Genomic DNA, 11813 nt, shown 5'->3' with positions numbered 1-11813 from the left:
TCCAGCGGTGTGTCGGTTTGTGTACTGAAAGATGAATAAATGACGCGGCAGCATATATGCAGCTGCTTTTGTCTAGCCAGTGTGTTTCTTCTTGCTCCGAGCAACCGTTACGCAAACGAATCTCATTGCAATGTCTCGTCATTATATTTCTTCTTCTTCACCAGTTGTTGAGAAACACGGCCCAACATTGCATCCATTCATCACTCGCCAAATTAACCCTCAAATTACATGCACCCAACAAGTAAATGTGGCTAATCAACTACCCGTTCAAAACAGGAGACTGCCGTGCCGAAACTGCCACGTCTCTCATGTCATGCATGGACAGCAAGTTTCTTAGAAATCTTAGAAAAATATGTGTACTCTCCAAGGTTGATATTTGAAATCATACCTATTAAGATGCCTAATTCAAATTCGAATAATAGTAAATATTCAAATGTGCCAATACACCTATGAACTTTCTTAATACCTAATAATAGTTCAAGAAATAACTTGGATAGATTCCAGAAGAATTCATATATTTAAAATCACTCAAACTAGATTTGAATTCAAACCAGGAATTTGAAACAGAAAAAAGGAGAAGAAAACAAGAAAGAAAAAGAAATAAAGAGACTTACCAAGCTATGCAAGCCAAAGCCGAACTTGCCCAGCAGCGGCACAACCCACGACTAGAGCCAACCCAGCCAACCATACAGATGCTTTTTTTTTTTTTTTTTTTGAGATCTACCATACAGATGCTTGTTTGTGTGTGTGAAGTACACTGTTTCTTGTTTAGCGTAGCACGAACAAAGGAGCAGCTTCTTCGGCCTGCCAGGATATCTCTTGTCCAAACTGTGTAATGTACACCATGAGGATGAAACTACAAGGATATATAATTTGAGTTTTTCTGTAGTTTCTCATTGGGTAGCTGCATTTGTGTACCCATAATGTTCGTCATCATTTATCTTCCATACATGTTAGTGTCTTTCTAAGCTTTGGAGTTTGGATGGTAACTGTGACATCAACTCGGCAAATTTGAAGCAGTCCTGAGGTTTTCTCTGGCATGTATCCATTATCCATAACTTACTTGAAAGTAAAAATAAGTAAAATACAATCCTCCTTTACAATAACACGAAAATATACAATTTTATACACTTCATTTGAATAAATAATTAAATATCTCATATTTGATTTTTGATTTTCAGCATTTCAGACACGGTAATCTCAACCAAGTGGAAAATACAGATTTCCTAAATGTTGATTATCATATTGGTTCACATTCAGCAAATGAAACTGAATAGTTTTCTCAACCCTTGCGCAATGTAGTAGCTTATCTGTTCCAAAATTTCACCAAAAATTCTCCAAGATTTCACTACATATATAATTCAGGTTGAGTCATCGTAAATAAAACATATAGGTATGTTGGGGGGAGACCTAAAGATCTTGTTACTCTGCATCCCGTTCTCAGAAGGTTCTCAAAGAATCAGTCAAAAATTAAGACAAAACTAGCTCCTCCAAAATTTCAAAGTCAGGCCGGTAGGGCAACTCTTCCATAGCTTCAGTCTCGCAGAGAGTACTTCCGCCCGGTGAACCGTCCGTCCTCCTTGCCCTTGTCGCCGTCACCAGTCTTCTTCCCCACCATGCCGGCGGCCGGCACCGACGCGCCGGCGCCGAACCGAAGCCCATTCTTAGTACCCTTGCCCTTGGCCGCCGCGGGCACGACCGGAGGGGCCGGATCCACGGGCTTGCCGTCCATCCGCACCGCGGCGCCGGAGAACCGCCGGGCGCCGACCATGTCCGCGGGGGGCTCGAAGTCGACGGTGGCGACCTCGCCAGGGCCGACGCTGAACTCCTTGGTGGACATCCACGCGCGCGCCGGCGCCGGGGGCTCCACGTAGTCGAGCGGCGGGAGGAAGTCGACCTCGCAGTCGGTCTCGAGGGTGGACACGGCGAGGGCGGGCCTGGCCTCGACAACATCTAACAGGTACCGCGCGTCGCCCTCGGTGACGGTCACGGTGTCGCCGACGGTCACGCAGCTGTACCTGGCGAAGTTGTACTCGAGGAGCTCCTTGGGGTGCTTGACCGTGAGGAAGGCGGAGGTGTGCGGCCGCAGCTTGAGGTGGGTCGCCTTGGGGAGCGACGTGCAGGTGAGGAGCACGAGGTCGTCGGCGTCGTGGTGGAGGAGGCCGAGGCGCGCCATGGTGTGGGTGGGCACGTGCACGAAGCCCTCGTCGGCGACGAACTCCTGCACGCCGACGTGGGAGGCGAGCTGGGGGTTGGCGGCGTTGCGGATCGCGAAGACCAGCGGGTACTCCACCTCGACCGAGCCGAGGCGGTCCAGCGCCGACTGCGGCATGACGACCCGGTTGCCGTGGTCGTAGTCGGCCGCGGTGCCCCGGCCGAGCAGCGCCATGGGCCGGCACCGCAGGTACTGCGCGTAGACGTTGCGCGAGCGTTGGGACTGGAGGTACGCCTCCCAGTCCATGAAATCGTCATTCTTCTTCAGGTTCGACGATGAATCAACTGCTGCTGCTGGTTCACCCTGCAAACGCGAGTTGAGCGAAGCACGTCAGTTTTCGCCGATCCGAAGCAAGAACACGCGCGCGCGCGCGCCATGGAATCACGAGAGAAGCGAAGCAACCGCGCGTACGTACCATTGCTGTAGATCAACAAGCGCTCAGAAGAAGACGTACAGGAGGCCGATCGATCGTCGACGATGATTTCGATTGATTGATGAAGAATCGATCGATCTGTGCTCTGCTTATATTCACGATGTTCCGTGGGTGCCACGATCGGCTCCGTACGAGTCGGCAACGAACTGTAAACTGCGCCGACTACTTGACTGGGTCGGACTAGCCGGGCCCACCTGGCGGTGACGTGCCTCTATGACGTGCGGGCCCGCTTCGTCAGTCTAGAAACCGGACTCCAGTCTACTCCTCTCCGCGTGCTCCCCTGTTCCGTCCGGTCTCCCCGCCGCCGCCTCCTCTAAACCCTAACCCTAGATTAGGAGAAGAAGAAGGTTGGAACCAGCGGCGACCGGCGGCGGCGCGATGTCGGAGAAGAAGGGGCTCTCGAGCACGCTGCGGAACCTCAAGGTGAGGAATCGATCCCTCCGACCCGGCCGCTTCCTCTCGCGCGGCCTCTGACTGACTGACGGGGTGTTTCTTCTGCAGTTTATGCAGCGGGCGGCGGTCGCGCAGAAGCTCGAGGAGAAGGCGGATGCGGCGGTGGAGATGGAGGAGGCGGAGGTGGTGCTGCCGCCCGCGGCGAACGGCGGTGGGGCCGGGTCGTCGGCCCAGGTCGCCAAGAAGTGGTAAGGGTGTTGAGTTACTCTGTTCCTCTCGGTTGCAGCTGTTCTCTCCGTGTTCGTGTGCTTGACTCTATGCTAGCAATCCAGCCTTTGCAATCCTTGTGGCACCATAGTTTATGGCCCCTGCAACACTGAACGGAAATTAGTCAACTGGTGTAGAGAACATAGATTGACTGTATGACAGCAATGCAGTTTTCGCAATTTTTGTTATATGCTGTGCTATGGCTTAGTTTCTGACCCCTCTGAAGCTCGAAGGATCGATGTAGGTTGCGCTGCTTCTGGTTGAAAAATGTTTGGTAGGCACGAAAAACACACAGAAACTCCCGTGGACAGAAGTTCACTTAGACAAGCACCACACACAGTGTTATAACTTATAAGCAATGTTTTACATACTGGGCTACGGCAAATAGCGGCAACCCCAGAAAACGGCTATTGCGGGGCCAAAACGGAGCTACATGGGGCTATTATGCACTATTGTACATAGATTTCATTTGGTGGCAACATGCTCGAAACGCTATAGCTTCCTATTTAAAACAATTGTTATAAGTGTGACCAGAAAGATGCTTAGCTAATGTATTAGGGTGACTAGAAAGACGCTTACAAGCACCACATGTTTGTTAAAGTGTTGTCTGTCTATCTTTTGAACTACATCCATCTTATGTTGCATTGGTTGTTCTGCCAGAGGGATTTTTTCTTCCAGTTTACTCTGAAAAATATTGTTGAAGAAGTACTAGCTTTGATTAATCAGTTGCTGCAGAGTTGATGAACTAGTTTCTCTTTTCAGTGTAGTGGTCATGGAGGGTAATCCACATCCAGGAGCTGTAAAGGGCCGAATGTCATTCCAAAACTTCAATCCATCCATTGATGTGAGTTCTGTTGGTTCTGTTGCATGTCTTTGTGCCAGTTATTTCCTTTAGATCTCTGTTTTCCTTACACAAGCCTAGACCTGTAGAAACTAAATGACGAGGCAAGTGGCCGCCCAACACAATCAGCTTCACCTAGTAATTCTCATGAAGACATGGAAAATACCAGCAGGTTAGCAATTGAGTCAATTGGCTTAACTCCTTTTATCTATTGAGCTACATTTGCAGTGCAATATGTCACAAGATACCATTTTAGCTATTCTTCAGGATTGATACCTCACAAATATTAAGTAGTTATTTAGTTACCATCCGTTTTCAAAGGAACTGTGTAGAACTGTATATTGTCATGGTGTAGTGAAGGATGATTACATTTTACTTTTTCGTTTCATTAAGTTATGGGTTCATGGAATTAAAAAATGTAGGAGTTTCATACATATTGGGAAAAGTTTTCATTTACTTATGACCTCAGGTCAATTCTTTCGGTTCAAACTACTGATAATTAAGAATTAGATTCAGCTTGATCTCTTGAATCCTGCCAGTACGCCATATAAAGAGCTGTGCCATGGACAGCATATTCACCAGAGCACTTGCATTTACACATATAGCTGTATGCATCTACCTTTCTTTGACATGTAATTTTGATGTTTCTCAACGACTTAAAAGTGTGAAATGAATTTCCATATGACTCCAATTTGTAACGGAACTGCAGAACTGATGACGTATCAGCAGCATCAAGATTCAGAGACTTTAATATTGACACTTCAGAAAGCATATCCCTGAGCGAACTAAAGAGAAAAGAGCCTGAGCTTGAGATGGAAACACCACCATCTCAAAAGCCGCGGAAGACCTCAGTTTTTGGGAATCGCAAGTCGAACAAGCGGGGGAAGCTCGACTATAACCTCCTCAGACAAGGGAAATCGAAATGAGCTGCAAGTTAGCGTAAGCTAGACTAGCTCCTGTACTCTATATGTACTCTGTATCTGATCAGATCTGTTTGATGTTCCCTAGATATTTTCTGTAGTAGCATGTAGCCAGGTTGAACCTGCAGTGCTATATCTGTTATAGAATTTGACCTAGTGAGAAGCCTATTTCTGCATTGCATACCTTGGGAAGGTTATGTCGTTGGCATTTTGGTCTTCTTTTTGGTGGTATTTTTACTACATTATTATTTTGCTGCAAGGTGTAAGCTTCTGTAACAGCTGTGACCATTACATGTTTGGTAATTTGTTTGGTATGTCAGTGCATTATTGGCGGTGCAATTGTGTTTTGTCTGAAATTTCCACTGAATCTTTGTGAGAACGGAAACACTGCTGTCTCGAAAACTGTTGAAGACCACTTGTTAATGGTGGGGCCATGTCCGAAGAGTTGAACACGCGTGAGAAGCTTGACTGGAACCTTTTTCAGACAACGGAAATCGAAATGAGGCTCAAGTTAGCTTGTGTGTTTCCTGTATCTGATCAGCTCTGTGTTATGTTCTCTTATGTATGTTATTAACTTTGTGAGGCGCCTACTGCTGCCTAACATGGCTTACCTGTGGAGGTTATGCGTTGGCCATTTCTCTCTTCCTTTTTCGTGGTATTGTAAATTGTAATCAGGTTGCTGTAAGATGTAAGGTTCTGCCACAGCGGTAAGTATAGTTTAAGTAGCTACCTGCCGGAGTTCTTCTCAGTTCAGCTTTGGTGTATATCCCTGTTTGTACTGCCTTTTACTATTGCGGAATGTTTGATGTCGATGTAGCAGTAATTAAGTGATTTTGTGCACATTCATGCGTTTTTTTTGGCAAGGTTTTTGTTCTCTGGTGGTACTTTAGTTAGTTGCTTCCTTTTAAAAAGAAACATCCGCTTAAGTCAAATAGCCAAACAAAATGTTAGTAACATTTTTTTCCCTTTCATTTTTCTAGAGTTATATTGAAATCTTTTCAAAAACAAAAAGTAAAAAAGAGGGGTTCAATTCGTTAGGTGTGGATATATAGGGCCGCAATCCACCGGCGATCCCAACAAATTTCAGGGAGGGGCGCCCGCGTATTACATGGGTGCTCCTCCCTTTCCACATTTCCCCCTCATCTCGTTGCGCTGTGGCTGGTCGCGCGGGTCGCCTCCTGGTGTTTAGCAGCAGCATCGCTTCGGCTTTGGGTCCGTTCACAGCGGGAGCAGGATGCCCACGAAGGCTAGAGAGCTAGGCCAGCTTAGTTCAGTTTCCTGAAGGAGAACGCTCTCATCGTCACAGCTTAGAGATAATACCATCTCAAAAGCTTCGAGAGTTTTTCTTAAGCTAATCTTTTCTCAAAAGCTTCGAGATTATACCAGCATTCTAGTCAGATGGCAGTGCAAAGTTTACATGTCTAGTAATTGTTTCTAACACGGCTCATGATACGAGTACCATAACACTGGCACTAACCAACAAGGTGGCGGCGAGGAGCGCGTCACCAGCGTTCGATGGACGACAAGCCCGTGGAGCGGTGAAGATAGGCACCGGTGAAAATTTTGTACGTGGTCGACAAAATGTTTTTTGTAATGGGTTCATATACCAATCAGTGAGCATCCGAAAAAACTCAAATTTTTAATAACTCTCCCATTAGCATTTGAGCACCGACCGCGTTGCCTTGCGCTCGCCGGCGGCAAGTCCAGCTTGACAAGGGCCCAAGAGTCTAGGAACTTTGCTCCGGTATTGCATGAAACCTATTGGAATCACCACCAGAAAAACACGAGAAGGATAAAGTGATGGAGATGAGATATCACATGAGAGAAACATGTGAGATAGAAATGAGAACTCGCCAAAAAATCTTAAAAATGACAAGTCAAGAGATCTTAAATGGTAGCAAAACATTGCATTCCGGAAAAGCAAAAAAAAAAAAATCGACTATGTTCATTTAAGCTACACATAGCTAAGATCGAGGGGGTCCTAGGGAATTTTGCAACCAAGTAATATGAATTTCCCGTATTGAGTTAATTACTAATTTATTCCATCTTAGTTTAGTAATTTGTTCAGTAGATCTTTTATCGGCTCTTGGGTCTTTATTTTGCTGGCACTACATACATTATCTCATGTAGGTATAGAAATATCAATCAATTTGACTGATGAAGAAAATGTAGATTTTAAAATAGGATACTTGCAAGTTGATGAAAGTGAATACTCTCAATAACCACCTAATCCGTTAGGCCCGCCAACAGGTTTCTAGTTTTATTACTCGACAGTGTAAACCTAGTTCCAGTTCTCTTCGACTTACTTGTCCAACTAAAATTTGATCCATATTATAAAAACACAATAATTCATAATTTCTCGAATCCTACAACTTAGCTAGGTCTTCCGCCCTTTATGAGTTCACTCTCTTATGCGCATTGGATAGTGCCGATCCAAGCAAAAATTGAATGAAAGACGAACTAAAGTATTTACAATTTATACCAAACTTTTATATATATATTTGAATTTGTTTTTTTAATTATATTTTAGCACAATTTTTCTACCATTTATTAAACATATTCATATAAATAGAAATGTTGCTAAATGTTAGTTGTAGTATTATTCATTATAAATTATAGTGTATGTATTAAAATAAACTTTGCCATACTTTAAATCTAAATATTTATTAATAGGAAAATATATTTCTTGAATTATTTTTAACTATTTCATAAACTATGTAGGGTACTCTTATTTATGGTAAAGATCGCTAGAGCTTACGACCTAATAGATATCTTTCTAATGGTCTCTAGTATATGCCTAGGTTAACCATATTTACGAAAATATGTGAGTGTGGCATTTTGTAGCTTGGGCTACATGTAGCCCGTTTTTTAAATTTTTTGAAAATGGCATTTCATTGTTTAAAGAATTATGAACAAAAAATTTAGAGGCCGACAAACATGTACTTTACCACTCTGAAAAAAAGCAATACGAAAGACTCGGTATTTTGGGCTGTAAAAAATTCACAAATCCGTGGATTTAGAAAAAAGAACAGTACAGATTTTGAAACCTCCAACATTTGTCAGAATTTGTTATTTTTGTGTAGCCTATAATATAATGTATTTCATCCTTAGATTTTGCACAATGGTATAGTGTATCATTGGCTACATCGTGATTTTTTTTTCAGAATTTCCGAAACTCGAAATGTTGAATTCGAAATTTGTAAAAAAACACGATGTATATCTCACGCTACACTTAGGCTTTCCGTGAAATAATTTTGTTTACAACAATAAAAATCATTTTGAAAGTTACGAATATATGCTCACCTGCAGAGCTCGCTCGCCAAGAGGACGACGAAGCCTCCCCAAACCCCTCCCCTCCTACCTACGGTGACGTGACCCCTCTCATTTTAATGTCAAAGAAATGTCCATGTATGTCATTACTAGAGGTCCCCGTCCACCCTCCGGAGGTTGCTACTATTAAGTTCAAGCCCCCACCCTGTGGAGATGGCCAATGGCCGGGGTGAGGGATGGATCTCTAGCGCCATGGTGCGGATGGACGACGCGCGCGTGGAGCCCCTCTGATGGGCCCGTGATGGCGGATGCTTCCACGAAGGGGAGAACATTTAAGAATGGATTCGGTTCATCGTCGGTGTCGAGAAGGACAAGGAGGCCTGACGGTTCACCGGGTGAATGGAAGAGTTTTCCTACTTGTCGGTGAAGTTCTGGCGGAGTGTAGCTTATGAGTTCCTACGACGGTTTGTTACCGAATTTTGATCGATTTTTCAAAATAAAGAGAGCATATGCTCTCATGTGCCAAAACATCGCTCCCAACAATTAAAAAGAGGGGTTCTATTTGTTGGGTGCGGATATATAGGGCCGAAATTTTTGGGAGCAGCGTCCCTATATTTGTTCTGCCATATATAGGGCGAAAAATCCCTGGTCTTTAGCAGCAGCGTCGCTTCAGGCTTTGGCTCCATTCCCAGGGCGAGCAGAAGCCCACGAAGGCTAGAGAGCTAGGCCTGCTTAGTTAATCTTTTTTAGTTTAAAAAGCCTGAGGCAGGACGCTCTCACCATCACGATATAGAGATTAGAGTACCATGCAAGTTGCAAGGTAGACCTTGTAAGTTTGGACGATACCTCATGCTATGCGAGTCCTAAATCTTTCAACTTATGTAGCAGTAATTCTCCAATTTTTTATAAAATATGCAGAGCGCGCAGGTCCTAAGCAGGTTTGAGCAGTCATTGACTGGTGTCATTTTCCAAAATTGAAAGAATTAGGACCCGCATAAGGCATTTTCCAAAATTATAGGAACTCCGGTACATTATACTCCAGAGATTATATATACCAACAGATGGGCAGTGCGGAATTAAAATGAGGGCTCCATGCACTTTCAGATTTCCTTGTTGACATTGCAAAGCTTCTAAGAACAAATAAACTCTATCCTCTGGAATATTAATTGGAACGAGGCTAGACTTGCCATAATTTACCTTGAGACCAATAGGACGATCAAATTTTAGCAACAAGTTTTTTTGGTAAATTGAGTGCAAGTCAAGGGAAAAGGTCTTGTCTGTGACTCATAACTTGATAGATAATAGTATATAGAAAGTCAGCTACTAGCACAAAAAGCAAAGGAGAGAAAGGATCTCATTGCCTAACTCATCTCTTAGAGTGGAAAATACCTAGACACACCATTAAGTAGAACAACATAAGTAGCAGAAGATAGGATTTGTTTGATCCAGTGACACCATTTCTGACCAAAACCCATATGTTGTAGGACTCAAAGAATGCAATTATGCTCTACTTTATCAAAGCCTTTTCAAAGTGACACTGATGCATATATTCATAGCCCCGGTCCTGTATGGTTTTTGATTTGACAAACCCATATTGATTCTCATGGATCAATTACATGATAACTTTTTGAAGCCTATTTGCAAGTAGCTTACTAATAAGCTAATTATTTCTTGAGAAGAGTATATTAGCAAGATGATTTTTTGGTTCATAGCAAAGTGCGTAGTACCACTCGCGTTGCCATATTCTATATCTTCCATGCTTGAGCAGATAAGTTGTTTTGTACACATGCATGATGCTAAGGTTTCAATCCGGGATAGCAAAATCTCCTAGAAGCCACTCAAGTACCCAACCAATGGTTACACAAGTCTTTCTTGTGCAATCGTTGAATTTTACGTACATGACTAAAAGTCTAAAACGTGGTATACCTTGGCAACAAAGGGACGCCCCACATGCACAAAATGGCAACTTACTATTATGAAACAATCGGCAACAGATAAAACACAAATCATTAACCTCTCTCCCATGCATTTGAGAACCGATAGTGTTGCCTTGCGATTGCTGATGACAATTACAACTTGACATGTGGGTCCAAGAGTGTAGGAACATTGCTGTGATGTCACCACCAAGAAAACGCGGGAAGGATCAAGATGAGAGCACATGAGAGACACGTGTGAGATAGAAACAAGAACTCGCCACAAAATCTTTAAGAATGACAAATCAAGAGATGTGTTGTTAATGTTTGCAAAATATTGCATATCAAAAAAAAATTATATCAACTATGCTCATTTGAGTTAAACCGAGACAAGATCGAGAAGGTCCTAGCGGATTTTTTCAAACAAGGGAATTGCATATATTGAGTTAATTAATATTTTAGTCCATTTTAGTTCACTAACTTATTGAGTAGACCTTATCAGCTCTTGGGTCTTGATTTTGTTGGCGCTATATATAGACATTGTCCTATGGAGGTGTAGTTAACTTGGTCAGTTTGACGGATGAAATAAACTAATAAATAATGTTGATTCAAAAATGAGCTTCTTGCAATTGATGAAAGTGAATACGGCCCACCTGGTGTGCAGTCTCGTGAATTGTTGCTATAAACCTAACTCCACTCCTCTTCGACTCGACTTGTCTAACTAAAATTAAATCTATATTATTAAAATGAAGCAAATTATGATTTCTCAAATCCTTAAACTTAGCTGGTTCCACCTCTCCTCTAAAGCGAATTCTCTTCTGCAATGGACATGGTCGGTCCATGCAAAAATTGAACCCAAGACGAACTAATGTAATTACAATTTATATTGAACATTTTTATTTTTTTAGAATATATTTTGCATGCTACGGAGTACAATATTTGAGCATAATTTCTATTATTTGTTAAACATATTTATATACATAGCAGTGTTGTTAAATGTTAGTTGTAATATTCTTAATTATAATTTCGTAGCGTACATATTAAAATAAATTTTGAGTTGCTTTAAACCTCAATCTTTTTTTAATAGGAAGAAGATATTTTTTGAATTATGTTTTAAGCGTTTCATGAACTAGACAGGCACACTTATTGATGGTAAAGATACCTAACGCGTATGAACTAATAGATATATGTCTAATGGTTTCTAGTATATGCCTAGGTTATCCATATTTAGGGAAATTTCTAGTTTAGTGTATACAATGAAATGTTGGCATAATTTTTTGTTGGTTTCTTACCAAATTTAAAGGGCACAATAACAATGAGTTAGCAATGCGTGCATTCTTTGAAGTTGGTATCGAGATAGAAATATTACAATAATAAAAATTAATTAAAAAGTTTTGGTCACCTACAATGTGCATTGCTCACCTGCGCCGCCCTCTCGTCTGCCACTCGCCACTTCCCCTTCCTCGCGCACCACCGCTGCCATGGCCCCCCTTCCGGTTTCGTGGGCGTGTGCGCCCGCCCGAACGGCACATTCTACGCACAGATCCACGCCAATGGCGGT

General features: G+C 42.8%; 2 protein-coding genes across 2 annotated transcripts; one reads left to right on the top strand and one right to left on the bottom strand.

Moving 5' to 3' along the window:
- Positions 1 to 1534: 1534 nt before the first annotated feature.
- On the bottom strand, positions 1535 to 2176 carry LOC124664374 (ubiquitin recognition factor in ER-associated degradation protein 1-like). Its single transcript, XM_047201909.1, has one exon. The coding sequence runs from the start codon at positions 2174 to 2176 to the stop codon at positions 1535 to 1537; it is 642 nt and encodes a 213-aa protein (XP_047057865.1).
- Positions 2177 to 2934: 758 nt separating this feature from the next.
- Positions 2935 to 5391, top strand: LOC124666063. Its single transcript, XM_047203408.1, has 5 exons — positions 2935 to 3071; positions 3150 to 3289; positions 4071 to 4152; positions 4239 to 4321; positions 4859 to 5391. The coding sequence occupies exons 1-5, from the start codon at positions 3027 to 3029 to the stop codon at positions 5073 to 5075; spliced, it is 567 nt and encodes a 188-aa protein (XP_047059364.1). The 5' UTR covers positions 2935 to 3026; the 3' UTR covers positions 5076 to 5391.
- The last annotated feature ends 6422 nt before the right edge of the window (positions 5392 to 11813 follow it).

The sequence above is a fragment of the Lolium rigidum genome, chromosome 6 (assembly GCF_022539505.1).
Source record: "Lolium rigidum isolate FL_2022 chromosome 6, APGP_CSIRO_Lrig_0.1, whole genome shotgun sequence".
Lineage (NCBI taxonomy): Eukaryota > Viridiplantae > Streptophyta > Magnoliopsida > Poales > Poaceae > Lolium > Lolium rigidum.
This window is presented reverse-complemented; position numbering and strand designations above follow the sequence as displayed.

Coding starts and splice junctions, on each gene's coding strand:
- LOC124664374 (XM_047201909.1), bottom strand. CDS start 2,176: ATGGCGCGCCTCGGCCTCCTCCACCACGACGCCGACGACCTCGTGCTC.
- LOC124666063 (XM_047203408.1), top strand. CDS start 3,027: ATGTCGGAGAAGAAGGGGCTCTCGAGCACGCTGCGGAACCTCAAG. Junction 3,072..3,149: donor GCACGCTGCGGAACCTCAAG/GTGAGGAATCGA, acceptor TTTCTTCTGCAG/TTTATGCAGCGGGCGGCGGT. Junction 4,322..4,858: donor GACATGGAAAATACCAGCAG/GTTAGCAATTGA, acceptor ACGGAACTGCAG/AACTGATGACGTATCAGCAG.